Here is a 22266-nt window from a genome sequence, read left to right on the forward strand (position 1 = left end):
TGGCTGCACAGAAGGCTCCCATCCCTGCCTTGGTCTGTTTCACAGGTGCTCCCCTAACTCTCTCTGCCACCACTGCTTTATCTGGATGGAGCTGAGGCTGCCCTGACCAAGAACAGCACCACCCATCTGTGTCCCCAAGACCAGGAAGTTAGGAGGAACCACACAACAACGTCAGGAACTATCCCACCTCCCCAATCAGTCTGAACTGATGGCGGGAGATGCTGATGCTTGCTTTACTCATCCTCAATCCCAGCTCACTTATTCTTCATTAATTCAATCCAATCTCCCCAGCAGTCACTTCACCCCAGAAGCTGACTGACCTCTACTCTTCGTAATCAGGAAACCACAAAGCACTCTCCGTCCCCTCCCTGATATCACCCTTCAGCTCTACATCATCATATGTGGGCTCTAACTCTGCAGGGAAGATGTTGCCCCACAGGGTCAGCCCCTGAACACTGGCTGCAAATGTCCCCCCATCCCTTCCCAGCCCTTTCGGTGTTGCTGTGAATCTGTCCCTCACTGAGAACTGGCGGGGAGATGTGGGGGAGGAGGGGAGATTTCTTTATGCTGTGTCAAAGCATGGAGACAGACCTCTCTTTCTCTCCTGAACCTCACACTATCCCTTCCCAGACACTTGAAGTAAAACGCAGACCAGAAATGTCTATTTAAGAGTTAAATATCTATAGTATAAAATATGAAGACAGAGTAGAATGGGGTAATGCAGGAGAGCATGACAGAGATGACAGGACCTCAAGGTGCCAGGAAAGCTGGTGCTGGGCCAGGACCAAGGAGCCATCAGCAGGACACTCACTCATAAAGCTCACCTATAATAATACAATTACTGCATATGTAATATATCAAAATATAATAAAATAACAAAATAACAAAAATAACATGGCACAGCTGCAAATACCCCATATATACTAACCCTTTTCATTCATCCAACCACAAGAAATAAATGCTCGTAGTTTCCCCATGTCATAGATGAGGAAAATGAGGCACGAAGAGAGAACATGCTGGTGAGGCCTAGGCAAGGAGTTGAATCCAGACCGCCTGGCTGCAGAGTCTAGTTGCCCTCAGTGGAGCCAGCGAACCCAGGAGCTGACACCAGAGACTGAGATCTCAGCTGTGCACTGCCCTGGTGGTCTCCTGTCTCAACCAGGTGTTGACCCAGGCCTTGCAGGCTCACGTGCTCTGGAAAAAAGAGAGAAACCAATAAATGCTCCCCTGGGTGCAGAGTGCTGCTTTTTATTCCCTGAGGATTTCTCCCTCCTCAGTCACTCCCAAATCAGATTCACCCTTTCTCTGACGGAAGATGACGTCCCCACTTTTTTCTCCCTCCCATGGCACTTTTCCAGCCCCTGCCAGTCCCCTCCCGTGACTCCATCAACATCAGCACCTGCCCTGTGTCCACCATCCATTGTGCAGTGAGTGAAAGGACCCAGGACTAAGGAACAAGACCCAGGAGGAAACTCAGTGCCCTTTCCTCCTCCTCTGAAGCCTGACCAGCCCTGACACAGTGAGAGGCCTCCCCAAAGAGAGGCCCTGGCCCTGTCTCCATGTCCTTCCAGGTCTGGGCCAAGTCACACACACAGTCCTTCTCTTCCTGAGACCCCAGGCCCTCTTCACCTGCAGAGGCACCTGCACACCAGGGCAGGCCCTGCACACTGTGGGTTCTGCCCTCCACCAGCAGCTCACTGTTCCTCCCCTCCCAGCTCTGAGCAGACAGCTCCTAACTAGAGATCCCATCAGGAAGCCCTGGGGCTCACAGGCCCGGCATGGAAATATGTGGCTGCCATGGAGTCTGCACCTGACCTGATGCTGGGGACCCCCTTGCTCAAGGAGGCCCAGCCTGCCCTCCCCATAACCTGCATTTGGGCTGTGCTTGCTCCTGCCTGTCCACTCAACCCTGGAAATGCAGCTCCACCCCAGGGCTGCTGCTTGGTGAGGCTGCAAGCCCTTCCTGTCCCATTCCTAACAGGGATTCCACCCAGGCCACTGCCATCGCAGCTCACAGGGGATCTTCTTCGCCTGTGGAGTAGGGGATTTCTTCAGACCCCTCATCCTGAGGCTGCCTCTACGCACCCTCTGCACCTGGGGATTGCCACTGCCACAGGCACTGTCTCCCACATGGACCCTCTGAGAAACGAAGCCCCAAATTTGACTTCCTGTTCTATTCAACATCCTTTACAACATCAGTATTGGAGGAAATCCTATTAAGATTATCCAGCTGAAATTATGTTGATGGACACCAATACTTAAAGCAGGAATTTTGAGAAACTAACATGTAATTTTCATGCCCTTTTTCTGGCCAATGTCCCAGTGACCTACGAGAAAACCATTCCTGCCTACAGGGAACCAGAACTGACAATCCCTCTATAGGAGACACTGCAGGTGAGAGCAGGAGCAACCACAGACCTGCACTGCCCGTGCTGTGGTTGCCTCCTGGACGGGGCCCTCTTGCTGCAGGGCAGGGGATGAACCGTCCCATCTGCCCAGGCCTGAGTGGCCAACTAACTGTGCAATTAGGTTCAAGGATGAGTCACCACCACCTCACTGGCCAGACACACGGAAGTGGAGAAATGGCAGAAACACTTGGGTTTCCTGGACACCCCAGACTCTCACTGTCCCCTGCACTGCCTCTGTCTTTGCAGAAACTCAAAACTTTCTGCTTGCTCTTTTCCTCTCCCCTCAAACAACCTGACTGTGGGGGAAATGATTCTGACTGTCTCTTATTTTAAACTTACCAGGCAGTGACTACACTAAGAACAAAAAAATTGGCTCAGGAAAGGCAAGGTGAGGCCACAGAGCACAGAACAAAGCCCAAAAAACAGCCCACTGGGTACTATGACTCTCGGGGGCTGGAAAAAGTAACACCTGGACATGGGATGAAAACAGGGACCACAGCTGCCCTGACAGAGGGCTGGTCCCCACTCCCCAAATAGCCCAGGGACATCTGCTTATCAACTGGTCCATATTATCTGCAAGGAAACACAGGGAGACAGGGGCCATATGGTGGGAACCCAGAAAAAGCATGGTCTCGAGGGACCCAGAGGACATGACACCCCTGAGACAGCTCCCAGATGAGGCATATGGGGAGCTGCAAAGTGGACAGAGGATGGCCATGTGCACTCAGGACTCTCCCTGTTACAAGGGGACCTCAAAGGGTCTGTACACATGGAGGCCCTCATTCTGGGCCTCGTGGGTCTTTTTCTTGATGTCCTCCTGATGGCTGGAGAAACAGGGGAGGGGGATGCAGAGAGGAAGGGACTAGAGGCACCACCTCTCCTTGGATTCCTCTCCAGTTTCTAGCCCTCCCTAGATCACATCTGCCTTTACTATTTGCTCCCTCTGAGATAGTGATCATCCAGGCCCTCAGCAATCAGCACGCAATTCCCAACTCACCCACCTGGATGCAACCTGGTAAGCCTGAGAGACAGAGACCGGGATGGGGACAAAGCAGGCACCACGGCCCTCCCTGCTGCCCACTCCTCACCTGCAGCAGGAGGAGGCCACAGCTGGATGTTCAAGGGCCTTGGCCCAGCCCTGGCTTGGGCAGGACTTAAGGGTGTAAAAAATAACCTACATGTGATGGTTCATTTTCAATTCTATGTGCCTTAGTGTAGGTTTAAGCAGGCCACATGGTCATAAAGAGATAAAGAAGGAAAATGTACTAAGCCACCATCCCCCCTACTTCTTGCTTTCCCTTTCATGCACTGGCCAGGCACCTATCGGTTGGGGCCCCCTCAACGACCCCTTCCCCACCTCACCAAAAAATGTAGTTTAGGCTAGCTTGCAACATAGATAATTGTACCCTTTCTTATCAACTAAGTGCAGCCATTAGGGACATAAGTCAAATGTTTAAAGAGTCCTGAGACAATCACAATGCATTATGGGCTGCAACAAAATGCAGCAAAAAAAAAACCCTAAGGAACATACTTGAAGTCTTAAACTACCAATAGGTGACATCCGGGAAGATCGTAAGTCCTTGGTACTCAGCTAATGAGCAACTGGGGGAGGGAGTTGAGCACTAGGGAATAAATTGTTGAAACTCTCCCTGGTGTGCCTGCATTCCAGACACCCAATATTGCAAAACTGTCACTAACACTCTCACTTTTGCTGTTCTCTGGGTCTCAGAGTCCATTCTTTGGGTTTGGATGGGTGCGTTTGTTTCTCATAATCTAGTTGCCTATATGGGGATCTCTGTGCTTGTGTGAAGTGAGTGAGACTCTGCCTGAAAGGAGAAACACGTACCAATTGATTCATGTGGCCCATTCTATCTGGATGTCCTGGCTCCTCGCAGAAGCCATAGACAAACTTGAAACTGTTATTCAGGACACAATGAAAGTGACATGGGGGTACGGGAGGGTGGGGTGGAAAGCGGGCATCACAGCAACCAGGCAACCTCATGTGTCTTGTGGAAGGCACTGAAAGTACTGTGGGGGTCACATCACCATGAGAGAGCTGAAGGATGTGGGGTGGTGTTGGGGCTGTCTATCATCTCTACGTAATCCAGCAAACTGTCCCTGAGGGAGCCTGATGAGGCCTAAAGAATGAATGAGATTACTCTAGGTATGGCCAAGTAGGAGTTATAATTGCAGCTTTTATGTTGTCTGGATATCACTGGTAGAGCAGATTAATAAATCCTTGGGCCCACAGTGTGCAGCTGCGGACTTGGTGAGTGCATTCCTTTCCACTCCAATTAGAAAGGGGATATGGAATGATTCACATTCATGTGGGATCCACAACACATTTATTTATCATTTGCCTCAGGGCTATTGTAACTCCTCTGCCCGCTATAGTATATAGTCTTAAGACTACACTAGACATACTGGATATCCTATAGGATATTAAATCAGCTCATTTCATTGACAATTTCATGTTTACTGGGGTGGATGAGCAGCAGGTAGAAAGTGCACTGGAGTCCTTGGCAAAACAAGCACACTCCAGAAGGTGAAGGTAAACCTTACAGAGCTTCAAGAGTGGCCACTGAAGTGAAGTTTTATGGGTGAACAAGTGCCAAGTGTTTAGGGGAATGCAGGTGTGTCCCCTCCAAGGTAAAAGACAAACTGTTTCATCTTGCATCCTCACCAGAAGGAAGGAAGCACACTGCCTGATGAGCCTCTTTGAGTTCTGATGACACCACATTCCACATTTAGGTGTGTTGCTTTGGCCCACACTCTAGGTGACATAGGAGGAGGCCACCTTCATGTGGGGCCCACACAGGAAAGGACCCTGCAGCAGATCCAGGCCATGGTACAAGCAGCCAGCATCCCTCAGACCCCTTGGGGCTGGTGGTGCCAGTGGTGGGGAAAGATGCAGGATGGAGCTGAACCAAGCACCAGTGGGAGAGTCACAATGGAGGGCCTGGGATTCTGGAGTAAGATCATGTCATCCACAGCAGAGACATATGCCCCCTGTTAGAAGCAACATTTAGTGTTACTTGTCCTGATTTGATAGAATGCTTGACCACGGGACACCAAACAACAATGTGGTTCCAAGTGGCTGTGTGACCCACAAAGTCATAAATTGCACAGGCCTAACAGCATTCATCATCAGGTGAAAACAGTCCACCTGGGTTGAGCTTGAATCCCATGTTGACACCCACAGAAAACACCCAAGTGTGATGTGGCACTGAACAACCAAACAGACAAATGGCAGTTAGCCAGCCTTCACCATGGGTCAGCCCAGGCCTGGTAGGATGGGTGCATGAATGGAGCAACCACAGTGGCAGGCATGAGGCTATGTATGGGGCCAGCAGCACTGACTCTCCCAGCCCTACCAAGGTAGATCCAGCTACTGCCACTCCTGAATGTCAACTCGTCAGCATTTGGAGCCCATGATGTGCCCTAGTGGGGCACTATTTCTTTAGGCGACCAGCCACTAAGTAACAAGTGACTACATTTAGCTACTTCCATCCTGGAAGGGCCAGAGGTTCATCTTCACAGAAATAGGCTCATATTCCATGGGTGGGTTTTCCTGTCTTGCTCTGACACTCAGCCAGCACCACTCTCCGGGTGCTGTTGACATTCCTGATCTGCAGGCTAGGCGGTGCTCCTAGCCCATTCTCTGCCTGAAGGACCCATTTGGCCTGGAAAGTTTTAATGTTTCCATGGCTGTGGGTTCCACTAATCCTATCACCATCTGCACCACCCAGGAGCTACCAGCCACAAGGAATGCTGGACAGGTCTTCTATAGGCACAACTCAGTGCCAGCCTGGAGGAAGCACTCTGAGGGTACCGTCTTTCAGAACATGGTACATTGTTTGAATCAGAGATGTCTCTATGGTGCTGTGTTCTCAATGGAAGAACATGTGGGTCCAGAAATCAAAAGGTGGAAGCAGGTATGGCTCCATGTCCAATCTCTTAGATTCACCCACTAAGGTATTTTGCCTTTTTTATCTCCCAACAATGGGCTGTGCGGGTTAGGAGGTCCTGGTTTCCAAAGGAGGGTACCCTTAAAAGTAGACAAAAGAGAGCCCATTGAACTACACATTACTATAGTCACCAGAGAAGTTTGGAGAGCATGTTCCCAGAGACCACATCGTGAGAAGAGGAGTGTCCTTCTCTCCAGGCCCAGGTAATAGGCCCTCATCCCCAGGAGGAGGCATGGCTACTTTCACACAATGAGGGCAGAAGTGTGTGTGGAAACCAGACATCCACCTGGGAACCTTCTGGGTCCCCTTGCCCCATTGTAAGTGTGAGCAGAATCATCCAGCAATTTAGCCTGAGAGGATTTGATTTCCAAGAGCCCAGACCCATCTGGGCAGCAGGTTTGAGTCACACTCCTGGGTAATCTCCCAAGGCCCTGCTCCTGTGCTCTGACATCCTCAGTAGCATTGGTATGGAGGCCCTGCTTCCCATGGGCTGTTCCCAGTCAGTGATGGCTCACACCAGTGACACTAAGGCAGGACATTCCTGGGAGACAGGGGACTCCTCTGATGGCCAATGGTGGCTCCGGGTCTCCTCCATGGCCTTGCTCAACTCGCCTTAGATTGCCTGTGGTCTAGGAAACATCCAGTAAACCTTCTCTCCTTCTGTCCATCACTGGGGGTTACACTTGCATCTTGGCCTGTTGCCTTTCCCAGGGTAACCTGACTCCCTCACAATATCGTCTGACAGCTATGTCCCGTAATAAAATGCTGTAACTTTAATCCCATGATGGCACTTGCTTTTTGGAGGATTTGGGCTACAAAATCATTTTCATCTGCACACCAGTGTCCTCTTATTCCAATTTGTAAAATCCTTTTGTTTATTCAACTTTTTCTACTTGCGTTGGCTCCATTTTGCTGGTATTTGTATTATGTTTTTGAGTTCGTCAATGTTTGTTGATTTAATCACTAAATTTGGGGGTAGTTTGTTATGCAGCAATGGATAACTAATGAAGCCCTCTTACATTTCCATTATTCTATAAGGTTACGTACATCTGCTTTATTTCCTTCCATTTTCATAATATTGGCCATACGTAGGGTTTCTAGTTTCTCAATGTCTATTCTTTTCTTTATTTTAGTTTCTTTTCTTTTTTGTTCCTTCCCTTTCTCCTTCCTTCTGTCCTCCCTCCCTCTCTTTCTTCTCTATTTCCATTCAACCTCTCGCCTTCCGTCCTTTTTACTCTGCTTTCCTTCTCTTTTCTTCCCCTTCCCCTTCCTTCTTTTCTTCTTTCACTCCTTCTTCTCTTCCTCCTTCTTTCCCTCCCTTCCTCCATTTTTTCCTTTTTATTATGAAAATTTCCTAACATATAAAATAACCCTATGTGATTGTGCTATAAGTAAGCATTTTCTGAATCTGTATGTCAAAAGTACAATGCCACGGTATATGAGAAACAAGTAAACAACAGAAAGTTATTGACAGAATCTAAATAAAAATGCCTGCTATAATTCTGCAGCCAAGACAGTGGCTTTCAACTCAATTCCTTCAACTCAGTGTTTTCAGAACACATCATCAACATCAAGTATTACACACTTATTTCAAAAGTTTAGGCCAGGCGTGGTGGTTCACGCCTGTAATCCCAGCACTTTGGGAGGCTGAGGTGGGTGGACCACCTGAGGTCAGGAGTTCAAGACCAGTCTGGCTAACATGGTAAAACCCCATTGTCGCAATCGGTTACTATAGGATATAATGAAGGGGGATGAACACAGAAATAAAGACAAAGACAAAAAGATCTGTTCTAAAAGAAGGGGTCGGGGGCTTCTTGCTTCTAGTGATTCCTTCTGGCAGCAAACTCAGTTTGTCAGTTTGCCAACATCCTGCTTTCATGAGAACAGTTTGCTGTTTGCTCATATAGCCTCCAGTGGTATACTGAGTTGATCATGACCCTCATTCTTTCGGCCTCCAATACCCCGACTCTACTAAAAATACAAAAATTAGCTGGGCGTGGTGGTGCATGCCTGTAATCCCAACTACTCGGGAGGCTGAGGCAGGAGAATTGCTTGAACTGGGAGGTGGAAGTTGCAATCAGCCAAGATAGCACCACTGCAGTTCAGCCTGGGCAACAGAGCAAGACTTCGTCTTAAAAATAAATAAATAAATAAATAAATAAGTTTAAGTTGGCACAATCACTTTGGAAATCATATTATTATTATCTAGTATGGTTAAAGGCCATACAACATATCATCCAACCATCCCACTCCTAATCATACACTCTGTGGGCTTTCTTGCCTATGTGCCCAGGAGACATGCACACTAATGTTTATGGCAAGAACTGGAATCAGCTACATATATATCAATAGAAAACTAGTGCAATTATGGTATAACCATAAAATGTAAACCTTCAGCAGTAAAAACGAATGAATGACAGCCTCCCACACCACAGATAACTCCTATATGTAATGTGCATCATGGGAAAATAAATGCAGTAGGAATTTGCTGTACTGGAAGCTTAAAAACCATCAAAACTAACTAATATTTGGATTGGGGATATATCTATACTTATTACACAAATCCTTAAAGAAACTCTATAATTTCTTTATAGATATTATGAAAACAGCAAGGTACTGGTACAAAAACAGGCACATAGACCAATGGAACAGAACAGAGAACTCAGAAATAAGACCACACATCTAAATAAAGGAATAATAATCACAAGACTCAGGATGGAGTCTCCTTCTGGGGGATGTGAATGGGCAGCAGCCCAGGGTAGTTTACAGGTTCTGTGTTTTACAACAGTGCTGGCTAAAGTCCAAACAACATATCATCCATTCCCTTTTAAAATGGAACTTTTAAAATAAATGTGTAATACTTGATGTTGATGATGTGTTCTGAAAACATTGAGTTGAAAGAATTGACTTAAATTCCTAATTCCTTAAACAGATTTTTTCAAAGTAAAATATGCTTGGTTTTTATAAAAATGAAAGAGAAAAGAATACCAAAGTTCATTGCAAGCATCCTTAACAAGAACTACTTACATTGGAACAAAACCACATAGAATTGTAAGGAGCCATGTGACAGAGAGGACCACGAGGCCATGAAAATGGCTTTGGCTACAAATAGGTCATTTGATCCTTGACTCACTGGCATCTCTGTAGATTTTCATGTGTACAATCTTCAATCTGATGTGCAAGGTAATTCCATCTTGCAAAGGATTTGATGTTACATTCTACCACACATACCACTGAATTAAACTTTTACAGAATTGGAAATGCACATCATTGATCAAAATAAATGAAACAAGAAAAGAGTAGAAAGGAATAACCAGTGATGGAATAGCAATATGAATAGAAAACACAATAGGACTGCGAAAACAAAGAAACAAACAAAACCACTTCAGAAGCACCTGATGGCATGCTATTTAGAATCATAGTGGTGTCCAAATCACTTCTATCACATATCATTCAATAACACAACAAAAGATGTTAAGTGTATTATAGAATGCCGATCGAATAGCCAGTTATCAAAAAAACTAGTTTCTCAATTCGAGCTAACAATTTCATGATACTGCATCAAACCGAAGTTATTGGCATGCTAGATGTGTTGACTGAAGTATGAGATTCACATCTTTGTAAATGAAAAGCAATCTGATTAAGCAATATTTTTCTAAGTGAAAGCAAGTTAATTAGAGAAAGAAACAAAGGATGGCTACTCCAGAGACAGAGCAGCACTTCTTTTTTTAAGTGTAGGCAAATGTTTTTTGGAAGACGATATTTCAATAAGAAAACTGGCACTAGGGGCATACTTCCCCTAAATTTGAGACATTTTAGACAAAACAAAGACTTATTTTCAAGGCATTATTTTTATAGCACTAAATTCTTGTAACTATTTGATCTAGTTATTCTATGTTCTCAACTGTGTTAACTCATTGAAGAGAACATTGCTGTTATTAAAGATATTGGCAAGAAAAACTCAGAGATACTGTTGTATCTCCTTTCTCTGCCTCAAACTGTTTTCCCCTCAACACCTAAGGCTCTGTGATGTCTCAAACTTTTAGTCATTAATTTAAAAAGTGAAGCTTATCATAGAATTAGAAAAAAACTATTTTAAAATTCATATGGATCCAAAAAAGAGCTCCTATAGCCAGAAGAATCCTAAGCAAAAAGAACAAAGCTGGAGACATGAGGCTACCTGACTTAAAACTATACTACAAGGCTATAGTAACTGAAACAGCAAGGTACTGGTACAAAAACAGGCACATAGACCAATGGAACAGAATAGAGAACTCAGAAATAAGACCACACATCTAAAACCCTGTGATCTTCAATGAGCCTGACAAAAATAAGCAATGGGCAAAGGATTCCCTATTTAACAAATGGTGCTGGGAGAACTGGCTAGCAATCTGCAGAAAATTGAAACTGGACTCCTTCCTTACACCTTGCCCAAAAATTAACTTAAGATGGATTAAAGACTTAAATGTAAATCCCAAAACTATAAAAACCCTGGAAGAAAATCTAGGCAATACCAATCAGGACATAGGGATGGGCAAAGATTTTATGATGAAAATGCCAAAAGCAACTGCCACAAAAGCAAAAATTGACAAATGGGATCTAATTAAACAAAAGAGCTTCTGTAGAGTGAACGAAACTATTATCAGAGTGAACAGACATCCTACAGAATGGGAGAAAATTTTTGCAGTCTGTCCACCTGACAAAGGTCTCATATTCAGAAGCTACAAAGAACTTAAGCAAATTTACACCAAAAAAAAAGCTTCATTAAAAAGTGGACAAAGGACCTAAACAGACACTTCTCAAAAGAAGACATACATGTGGCCAATAAACATAAGAAAAAAAGCTAAACATCACTGATCATTAGAAAAATGCAAATCAATACTACAATGAGATACCATCTCATGCCAGTCAGAATGGCAATTATTAAAAGTCAAGAAACAACAGATGCTGGCAAGGTTGCAGAGAAATAGGAAGGCTTTTACACTGTTGGTGGAAATGTAAATTGGTTCAACCATTGTGGAAGACAGTGTGGCAATTCCTCAAAGATTTAGAACCAGAAATACCATTTGACCCAGCAATCCCATTACAGGTTATATACCCAAAGGAATATAAATCATTCTATTATAAAGGTATATGCATGTGTATGTTCATTGCAGCACTATTCACAATAGCAAAGACATGGAATCAACCCAAATGCCCACCAATGAGGAACTGGATAAAGAAAATATGGTACATATACACCACGGAATATTATGCAACCATAAAAAGGAATGAGATCAAGTCCTTTGCAGAGATATGAATGAAGCTGGAAGCCATTATCCTCAGCAAACTCACACAGGAACAGAAAACCAAACACCGCATGTTCTCACTTATAATTGGGAACTGAGCAATGAGAATACATGGAAACAGGGAGAGGAAAAACACACAATGGGGCCTGTTCGGGGAGGGCAGTGATGGGGGGATCATTAGGAAAAATAGCTAATGAATGCCAGGGTTAACACCTAGGTGATGGGTTGATAGGTACAGCCAACCACCATGGCACATGATTACCTATGTAACAAACCTGCACATCCTGCACATGTACCCCGGAACTTAAAATTAAATTAAATTAAATTAAATTAAATTAAATTAAAAGATAAGCTTAAAGCATTAAAGAAAAATAATTAGATAAAAGAAGTCTTTGATTTACAAAATCCTGAAACAATAGTTTTAATTTTGCTTTTAACATATACGTAAGTCCTTTAGTACAGCTCTCTTTCAGAGGTGCAGCTTAATTCCCTCTCTTGAGTGTGGCTTGGACTTAATGATGCACTTCTGATATGGCCTATCTCTGTGTTCCCACCCAAATCTCATTTTGAATTGTCATGCGAATTCTAATCCCCACATATTGGCGGAGGGACTTCATGGGAGGTGATCGAATCATGGGGATGGTTCCCCCAAGCTGTGGAAGTCAGCGGTTGAACCTATTTTTCCTAATGCTCCCCTCAGCACTGCCCTCCCATAATAGGCTCCAGTGTGTGATGTTCCTCTCCCTGTGTCCATGTGTTCTCATTGCTCAGCTCCCAGTTATAAGTGAGAACATGTGGTGTTTGGTTTCCTGTTCCTGTGTTAGCTTGCTGAGGATAATGGCTTCCAGCTTCATCCATATCCCTGCAAAGGATTTGATCTCATTCCTTTTTATGGCTGCATAATATTCCATTGTGTATATGTACCATATAAGGGGATTTTCCCCACTTCACTCTGCATTTTCTCTCCTGCCACCATGTGAAGAATGACATGTTTGCTTCCCCTTCTGCCATGATTGTAAGTTTCCTGGGGCAGCCTCCTCAGCCATGCACAACTGCGAGTCAACTAAACCTCTTGCCTTTATAAATTACCCAGTCTCAGGTATTTCTTTATAGCAGTGTGAGAACAGACTAATACAACTTCTAACTGATAGAGTAATGCTGACATAACAGTTTGTGACTCTGGGTGTAGAATGTGAAACTCACTATGGCTTCCACCTTCTCTCTCTCTGTCTCTGGGATCATGAGCTCTTGGGGACCCAGCTGCTGTGCCATAAGCAGCCCTGCAGGAAGGTCCATGTGGCTAAGAACTGAGGCCCCCTGGGACCAGACAGCAAGGAACTAGGCTTTTCCAACAGCCATGTGACTAAGCCATGTTTCACGTGAATCCCCAGCCCCAGTGAAGCCCTCAGACGATGCAGCCCTAGGCTGACAACTGGACTGCAACCTTGTGAGAGGCCCTGAGCCAGAAGCACTCAGGAAAACCGCTCCTGGATTCCTGACCATTAGAAACTGTGGGAGATGATGAATATTTGTTGTTTTGAGCTGCTAAGTTTTACATAATTTGTTACACAATAGTAAATAACTAATACATTTTCACAAGAGAGGATATATTATTACACGTTAATTTGCATTTGCTCTAAATTTATCATCATCATATTACTATTTTTGAGACAGGGTCTTGCTGTGTCACCCAGGCTGGAGTGCAGTGGCATGATCACCATGCACTGCAGTGTCGACCTCCTGGGCTCAAGGGATCCTCTGATCTCAGCCTCTTGAGTAGCTGGGACTATAGGCATGAATTAACATGCCTGGCTAATTTTCTAATTTTTTTGTAGAGATGGGGGTTTCACCATGTTGCCCAGGCTGATCTTGAACTTCTGGAGTCAAATCTGCCTTCCTCTGCCTTCAACAGTGCTAGGATTGCAGGCATGAGCCACCACACCTGGTCTAAATTAACTATAAGATATTAAACATGTAACTTAGTTTTAAAAGGAAAGGAGAAGTTCCACGGCTGAAGAGGATGTATTTTATTACTATTCACAATGATCACTTTACTTGAACTTCAATTTCCAACTGTGTCCAAATTAAACACAAAAGGAAGATCCAGCCCTTCCTGGGCTGATTCTATCATGGCTCCCAACAACCAGCTCCTGGTCATCCACCTTCCCCCAGTTATTCAACCAACTCTAATGTAGGTGCTGCTGTGAAGGGATTTAGCAGATATAATTAAGGGCCTCAATTAGTTGACTTTAGGCTGAGTTTACCCTGCTTGGACTGTCCTAATAAGGAGAGTCCTTGAAAGGACTGGGTTCTTCCTGAGCATAGAGATTCACAGTGTGAGAGGGATTCAGCATGAGGGGTTTCCTCCACTGTGGGCTTTCAAAATGAAGGGGCTGTGTAGGAAAGAACGCTGGTGGGCACCGTGCATTGAGTGCAGCCCTCCCTGTTCTCTACAGTGACAGCCAGTGAGGAACAGGGACCTCAGTCTTACAACTGCCAGAAACTGCATTCTGCCACCTCTGTATAAGCCTGAAGGAGGATTCAAAATGAAAACACAGGTTTAGGAAGACCGGAACAGAGATTCCATCCACATCATGCCCAGATTTCTGATTAAGAAACTATAAACAACAAATGGGTGTTATTTGGCCAGGCGTGGTAGTGCACACCTGTATCCTAACATTTGAGGAGCTGACACAGGAGGAACACTTGCAGCCAGGACTTTGAGACCAGCTAGGATAATATAGTGAGACACTCGTCTCTACATTTCTTTTTAATTAGCTGGGCATGGTGGCACTTGCCTGCAGTCCTAGCTACTCTGAAGACTGAGGTAGGAGGGTCCCTTGAGCCCAGGAATTTGAGGCTGCAGTGAGCCATGATCATGTGACTGCACTTCATCCTGGATGACAGAGGGAGACTCTGTCTCTAAAAATAAATCAATGAATACAATAAATGGGTGCTGTTTAAAGCCAATGTTTGTGACAATTTGTTACCCAGTCTTATAAAATTCATACACAGACTCAAAAGACTCCTGAAATGAACTGATGAATTGATACGCACACTAGTTACATAAAATAAAATCTTTTTTAACTTTTTCAGTGTTTTACATTTTATAATTTTCTGTGATGCAATTTAATACACTCATAATTCATTCATTCAGCCAAGAAAAAATAATTTAGTCCCTACAATGAACCAGGTATGCCCTCATATGCTCAAGTGCCTGACATTCTAGAAGCTTCACAAGAATGAGGTGGAGCCACTGGAGTGTTTTAGGTGGAGAAATGACACACTCTGACTCATAGTAGCAGGACCACTATAGAGAGAACACTCATGTAGCAGGTCATGGAACAGTGCTAGAGCCACAATTCAGGAGTGAGAGGGTGGTGGGGATTAAGGGGAGAAGAGGGCCTGAGGGATGAGAGGGATGGAGGGAAGGGCTGGAGGAGCAGGAGGTGAGGAAAAGGAGCAGAGGAAAAAATTCCAAAACAGCGGAACTCTTAGGTTTAAACACATTGTTTTATAGATTTTAATACATCCATCTACAGAGCCTCGCTGGGTGTTCTTTGCAGTTGGCCTTTAATATCTTATGTGGGTCTGCCTAGAAACTAATTTTTTTATGTTAATCAGGTTTAAAAAATACTAAGTATTCCTAAAAAAATACACTCCACTCACATGTGGATACTTCCTAAAAACAGGCAGTGCATGAGCACTAGTGAGGGGCATTGTGACTGCACTGAACACTTACAACTGTGAGGTGAATAAAGTTTGTGCTGGCTCCTGGTTGCAACATATAGTAACATAGTGTGGTACTTTGTCTTGAGGAGATGTCCTGGACTCACACGGAAACTTAGGGCTACGGAATGAAGGTAAATTTAAAATAAAACAAGCGGGAGTCACAGATACATTGTCTGGGAAAGTGAAACTTAAGAGCTTTGTGAGTCCTGTTGTAATGCTTTTAGATGCATTTATATACCAACGGGCCAAAGTCACATTTTTTACCGATTAGATTCCTGATCATTCAGGGGTTACCAAGATTATGCTACCCACTATAGTTAATAAACAAAAAGCAAACTGGTCTCTATTCTATCTCATGCACTCAGGCACAACTTTTCCAGATTTAAGGGGGAAAAAAAACCCTGTCTTTACACCTACAATCCCAGGGCGAGCTCACTCTCTGGCACCAAGCTCCGTGGGGTGATTTTTCTTCTAGAAGAGTACAGGAGGACAGGCAAGGAGTGGGAGGCAGGGAGTCCAGTTCAGGGACAGGGATTCCGGGATGAAAAGTGAAGGGAGAGGGCCAGGGACCTTGCTGAGGGTTTCTCCCTGGTTTCTCAGACAGCTCCTGGGCCAAGACTCAGGGAGACACTGAGACAGAACGCTTGGCACAAGAGTAGCGGGGTCAGGGCGAAGTCCCAGGGCCTCAAGCGTGGCTCTCAGGGTCTCAGGCCCCACAGGCGGTGTATGGATTGGAGAGGCCCCGCGTTGGGGATTCTCTCCTCCTTCTCCTAACCTGTGTCGGGTCCTTCTTCCTGGATACTCACCGGGCGGCCCCAGTTCTCACTCCCATTAGGTGACAGGTTTTTAGAGAAGCCAATCAGCGTCGCCGCGGTCCTGGTTCTAAAGTCCTCGCTCACCCACCCGGACTCATTCTCCCCAGACGCCAAGGATGGTGGTCATGGCGCCCCGAACCCTCTTCCTGCTGCTCTCGGGGGCCCTGACCCTGACCGAGACCTGGGCGGGTGAGTGCGGGGTCAGGAGGGAAACGGCCCCTGCGCGGAGGAGGGAGGGGCCGGCCCGGCGGGGGCGCAGGACCCGGCAGCCGCGCCGGGAGGAGGGTCGGGCGGGTCTCAACCCCTCCTCGCCCCCAGGCTCCCACTCCATGAGGTATTTCAGCGCCGCCGTGTCCCGGCCCGGCCGCGGGGAGCCCCGCTTCATCGCCATGGGCTACGTGGACGACACGCAGTTCGTGTGGTTCGACAGCGACTCGGCGTGTCCGAGGATGGAGCCGCGGGCGCCGTGGGTGGAGCAGGAGGGGCCGGAGTATTGGGAAGAGGAGACACGGAACACCAAGGCCCACGCACAGACTGACAGAATAAACCTGCAGACCCTGCGCGGCTACTACAACCAGAGCGAGGCCAGTGAGTAACCCCGGCCCAGGGCGCAGATCACGACCCCCACCTCCATGCCCCACGGACGGCCCGGGTACTCCCGAGTCTCCGGGTCTGGGATCCACCCCGAGGCCGCGGGACCCGCCCAGACCCTCTACCTGGGAGAACCCCAGGCGCCTTTACCAAAATCCCTGCGGGTGGGTCCGGGCGAGGGCGAGGCTCGGTGGGCGGGGCTGACCGAGGGGGTGGGGCCAGGTTCTCACACCCTCCAGTGGATGATTGGCTGCGACCTGGGGTCCGACGGACGCCTCCTCCGCGGGTATGAACAGTATGCCTACGATGGCAAGGATTACCTCGCCCTGAACGAGGACCTGCGCTCCTGGACCGCAGCGGACACTGCGGCTCAGATCTCCAAGCGCAAGTGTGAGGCGGCCAATGCGGCTGAACAAAGGAGAGCCTACCTGGAGGGCACGTGCGTGGAGTGGCTCCACAGATACCTGGAGAACGGGAAGGAGATGCTGCAGCGCGCGGGTACCAGGGGCAGTGGGGCGCCTCCCTGATCTCCTGTAGACCTCCCAGCCTGGCCTAGCACAAGGAGAGGAGGAAAATGGGACCAACACTAGAATATCGCCCTCCCTCTGGTCCTGAGGGAGAGGAATCCTCCTGGGTTTCCAGATCCTGTACCAGAGAGTGATTCTAAGGGCCCGTCCTGCTCTCTGGGACAATTAAGGGATGAAGTCTCTGAGGGAGTGGAGTGGAAGACAATTCCTGGAAGACTGATCAGGGGTTCCCTTTGACCCCACAGCAGCCTTGGCACCAGGACTTTTCCCCTCAGGCCTTGTTCTCTGCCTCACACTCAATGTGTGTGGGGGTCTGACTCCAGCTCCTCTGAGTCCCTTGGCCTCCACTCAGGTCAGAACCGGAGGTCCCTGCTCCCACGCTCAGAGACTAGAACTTTCCAAGGAATAGGAGATTATCCCAGGTGCCCGTGTCCAGGCTGGTGTCTGGGTTCTGTGCTCCCTTCCCCACCCCAGGTATCTGGTTCATTCTTAGGATGGTCACATCCAGGTGCTGCTGGAGTGTCCCATGAGAGATGCAAAGTGCTTGAGTTTTCTGACTCTTCCTTTCAGACCCCCCCAAGACACACGTGACCCACCACCCTGTCTTTGACTATGAGGCCACCCTGAGGTGCTGGGCCCTGGGCTTCTACCCTGCGGAGATCATACTGACCTGGCAGCGGGATGGGGAGGACCAGACCCAGGACGTGGAGCTCGTGGAGACCAGGCCTGCAGGGGATGGAACCTTCCAGAAGTGGGCAGCTGTGGTGGTGCCTTCTGGAGAGGAGCAGAGATACACGTGCCATGTGCAGCATGAGGGGCTGCCGGAGCCCCTCATGCTGAGATGGAGTAAGGAGGGAGATGGAGGCATCATGTCTGTTAGGGAAAGCAGGAGCCTCTCTGAAGACCTTTAACAGGGTTGGTGGTGAGGCCTGGGGGTCAGAGACCCTCACCTTCACCTCCTTTCCCAGAGCAGTCTTCCCTGCCCACCATCCCCATCATGGGTATCGTTGCTGGCCTGGTTGTCCTTGCAGCTGTAGTCACTGGAGCTGCGGTCGCTGCTGTGCTGTGGAGGAAGAAGAGCTCAGGTAAGGAAGGGGTGACAAGTGGGGTCTGAGTTTTCTTGTCCCACTGGGGGTTTCAAGCCCCAGGTGGAAGTGTGCCCTGCCTGGTTACTGGGAAGCACCATCCACACTCATGGGCCTACCCAGCCTGGGCCCTGTGTGCCAGCACCTTCTCTTTTGTAAAGCACCTGTGACAATGAAGGACAGATTTATTACCTTGATGATTGTAGTGATGGGGACCTGATCCCAGTAATCACAGGTCAGGGGAAGGTCCCTGGCTAAGGACAGACCTTAGAAGGGCAGTTGGTCGAGGACCCACATCTGCTTTCCTTGTTTTTCCTGATCCCGCCCTGGGTCTGCAGTCACACATTTCTGGAAACTTCTCGAGGGTCCAAGACTAGGAGGTTCCTCTAGGACCTCATGGCCCTGCCACCTTTCTGGCCTCTCACAGGACGTTTTCTTCCCACAGATTGAAAAGGAGGGAGCTACTCTCAGGCTGCAAGTAAGTATGAAGGAGGCTGATCCCTGAGATCCTTGGGATCTTGTGTTTGGGAGCCCATGGGGGAGCTCACCCACCCCACAATTCCTCCTCTAGCCACATCTCCTGTGGTCTCTGACCAGGTGCTGTTTTTGTTCTACTCCAGGCAGTGACAGTGCCCAGGGCTCTAATGTGTCTCTCACAGCTTGTAAATGTGACACCCCGGGGGGCCTGATGTGTGTGGGTTGTTGAGGGGAACAGTGGACATAGCTGTGCTATGAGGTTTCTTTGACTTGAATGTATTGAGCATGTGATGGGCTGTTTAAAGTGTCACCCCTCACTGTGACTGATATGAATTTGTTCATGAATATTTTTCTGTAGTGTGAAACAGCTGCCCTGTGTGGGACTGAGTGGCAAGATTTGTTCATGCCTTCCCTTTGTGACTTCAAGAACCCTGACTTCTCTTTCCGCAGAGACCAGCCCACCCCTGTGTCCACCATGACCCTCTTCCTCATGCTGAACTGCATTCCTTCCCCAATCACCTTTCCTGTTCCAGAAAAGGGGCTGGGATGTCTCCGTCTCTGTCTCAAATTTGTGGTGCACTGAGCTATAACTTCTTACTTCTGTATTAAAATTAGAATCTGAGTATAAATTTACTTTTTCAAATTATTTCCAAGAGAGATTGATGGGTTAATTAAAGGAGAAGATTCCTGAAATTTGAGAGACAAAATAAATGGAAGACATGAGAACTTTCCACAGTACACGTGTTTCTTGTGCTGATTTGTTGCAGGAGAGGAGAGTAGATGGGGCTGTGCCCAGTGGGTGCTCAGGCCACCATGAACTTTATGTGGTCACTGCTCAGCTGGGTCATCTTTGCTGCTTCATTGTCCTTGGCCCTTCAGTAGAACCTTGTCCCACCAGGACCTGTGATCACATAGACTTGGATATCACCTAGGGTGGTCCCTACACGTAGAAGTTCCTGTGTTATCAGAAGAAAAATTTTCAGACCCCTACACCTCTTCCCCTCCTTCCAGGTCTCTTTCAATTGTATTTTCCATCTTTTTTTTTTTTTTTTTTTTTTTTTGAGATGGAGTCTCACTCAGGCTGGAGTGCAGTGGTGCAATCTCGACTCATTGCAACCTCCACCTCCCGGGTTCAAGCAATTCTCCTGTCTCAGCCTCCCTAGTAACTGGGAGTACAGGCACATGCCACAATACCCAGCTAATTTTTTGTATTTTTAGTAAAGACGGGATTTCACCATGTTAGCCAGGATGGTCTTGATCTCCTGACCTTGTGATCTGCCCGTCTCTGCCTCCCAAAGTGCTGGGATTACAGGTGTAAGCCACCATGCCTGGCTTCCCCAACCTTCTTAAAGGAAGCAGATTCTGAAACTTCCCGAGAGGAGAGGTCCCAGAGTTTTTCATTGTAGTTTACTTTCTGTTGGAACTCCTCTTCTGCTCTCTCTCCTACTCTTCTTCCTGCCCTGAGTTGTAGTAATCCTATTGCTGGCTCCAAACCAAACTCATGGATTTGTAAAGCAGAGTCTAATTTAGATTCATATGTGGTTGGATAATTGGAGCCATAAGCCTTGGGTTATCATTCCTGAAGAGACAAATATGGTTGTGTGCTGCAGTGTGCAGGAGGATTGGTGTGGGAGGAGGGAGGGAGGGAGGACACAAAAGCAGCCCTGGTGAGAAAAGCACTGGTGCATTTATATCCACATGAGATAATATTGTTCCACAGCGGCTACAAAATGACATTTGGCCTGAGTCTACATTAATAAAGATATTGCCTTTAGAATAGGGGGGTGCACTACAGTAATCATCCATTCAAGTGGCATTTGTTGTCTGCTAGGTATTTGACTGTTTTTGCATTTAGAAAACATCGTTAAAGTAAAAACAGAAAAATTTCTGGCCTTGTGGTGTATACATTCTAGATGCAAGCTTGTCCAACCTGCAGCTCTCGGGATGCATGTGGCCCAGGACAGCTTTAGAATGTGGCGATTTTTTTGCTTATCTGTAGTGGCAGATATCATGAAAATTATCCATGCTTTTTTTTTCTTTTTTCTATTTTTTTCTGCTCATCAGCTGTCATTAGTGTATTTTTTGTGTGGCTCAAGACAATTCTTCTTCCTATGTGACCCAGGGAAGCCAAAAGATTGGACACCTCTGCAGGCAGATGATATAGTATAAGCAGAGTAGGAACAGAAAATGCTTGAGTTAGAAGGTGGCAAGTGCTGTGTGGCAGGTGATCCAGAGGGTGGGCTGTGGGTACAGGGAGGTGGCTGTTGTGCTGGGTGGTCAGCATGGGCCTTGTTGCAAATGTGACCTTGGAGTAAAGATTTGAGGGATGTGAGGAGTTGTCTACACGGATGTCTCAGAAAGTTCTTTTCAGGCAGGGAAACCTTCAGTGCAGATGCACTAGGGCAGGAAATTGTCTGTGTTCCCGGAAGGAGGAAGAGGCCAGAAGTGTTGAACAGAGAGAAACTGAAATGAAGTCAGAGGTGTGCCCAGAGCAGGTTGCCCTGGAGGGTGTGGGAAGGATGTTGACCTTTGCTCTGAATGACATGGGGAGTTAGAGGACAGTTTTGGAAAGTGGGACATGGTAGGACTTATCCTTTGAAAGCTTCTCTCTGGCTGCTGTGCTGAGAACAGAATTGAGAGGTGGGGGACTAGTGAGGCAGTGGGGAAAACAGTGGGAAAGGAGTGCAGTATTCCAGGATGGAGACGTCGCTTACCTTGACTGGGGTGTGAGCAGGGGAAATAGTGGGAAGTGATGGGATTCTGGATGAATTCACAGCACTTGCTAATGGATTTATCTGTGGTGTGAGAAAGAAGAATCAAGGACACCCACAGTATTGGACTGAGTGAGCAGAAGGGTGGAGCTGCTGTCAGTGGAGATGGGGAGACTCTGGCAGGAGCATACAGAGGAGAGGGCATTGCAGGCATCCAGTGGAGGTGACATCTACGAGGAATGAAGGTGAGGGGCCCAGATGCCTCTGCAGCTACAGATTCATCATCCAATCACTATCCTACTTCCACCACCCCTGTGTCTCAGAGCCAGAGCATTGATTCTCTCCTGTGCTGTCTGCACAGGTAGGTGAAAGTCAGGGAAGTTATGGTCTGCTGTTGGTTATAATAAGTCACAGATTATTGTGCTTTCTCAGATAATTAAAGAAATAATAAGAGAATTTGTAACTAGAACACTTACTGAGAAGACCACAATAATGCAAAGTTTTTTATTCATCTAAAGAAGGCAACAGAAGAAAAATAGTTGAGCAAGAAAGATAATATTAGAAGGCAGTAAATGAAAATGGACAGACTTAAACCCAACGAGGTCAACAATGACATTAAACGTAATGGACTTAGACACTCCAATTACAAGACAAATAGTGCAGA

The 22266-nt window shown here is 46.9% G+C and overlaps 1 protein-coding gene and 1 pseudogene across 1 annotated transcript; one reads left to right on the top strand and one right to left on the bottom strand.

The window, feature by feature from the left end:
• Positions 1-1066: 1066 nt before the first annotated feature.
• LOC103783499 (MHC class I polypeptide-related sequence B-like) overlaps positions 1067-22266 on the bottom strand; it is a 150299-nt pseudogene continuing 129099 nt past the window's right edge.
• Positions 15450-19071, top strand: LOC100978774 (patr class I histocompatibility antigen, alpha chain G). Its single transcript, XM_063604769.1, has 8 exons — positions 15450-15527; positions 16216-16400; positions 16530-16799; positions 17025-17300; positions 17900-18175; positions 18298-18414; positions 18860-18892; positions 19035-19071. Exons 2-7 carry the CDS (start codon positions 16328-16330, stop codon positions 18862-18864), a joined length of 1017 nt encoding a protein of 338 aa, XP_063460839.1. The 5' UTR covers positions 15450-15527; positions 16216-16327; the 3' UTR covers positions 18865-18892; positions 19035-19071.

Source organism: Pan paniscus, chromosome 5, assembly GCF_029289425.2.
Source record: "Pan paniscus chromosome 5, NHGRI_mPanPan1-v2.0_pri, whole genome shotgun sequence".
Taxonomy (NCBI): domain Eukaryota; kingdom Metazoa; phylum Chordata; class Mammalia; order Primates; family Hominidae; genus Pan; species Pan paniscus.

Bases quoted from the DNA above. Each gene is read 5' to 3' on its own strand.
- LOC100978774 (XM_063604769.1), top strand. From the start codon at position 16,328: ATGGTGGTCATGGCGCCCCGAACCCTCTTCCTGCTGCTCTCGGGGGCC. The intron at 16,800-17,024 runs GTGAGTAACCCC...GGGTGGGGCCAG, and splicing joins CTACAACCAGAGCGAGGCCA to GTTCTCACACCCTCCAGTGG. The intron at 17,301-17,899 runs GTACCAGGGGCA...TCTTCCTTTCAG, and splicing joins GGAGATGCTGCAGCGCGCGG to ACCCCCCCAAGACACACGTG.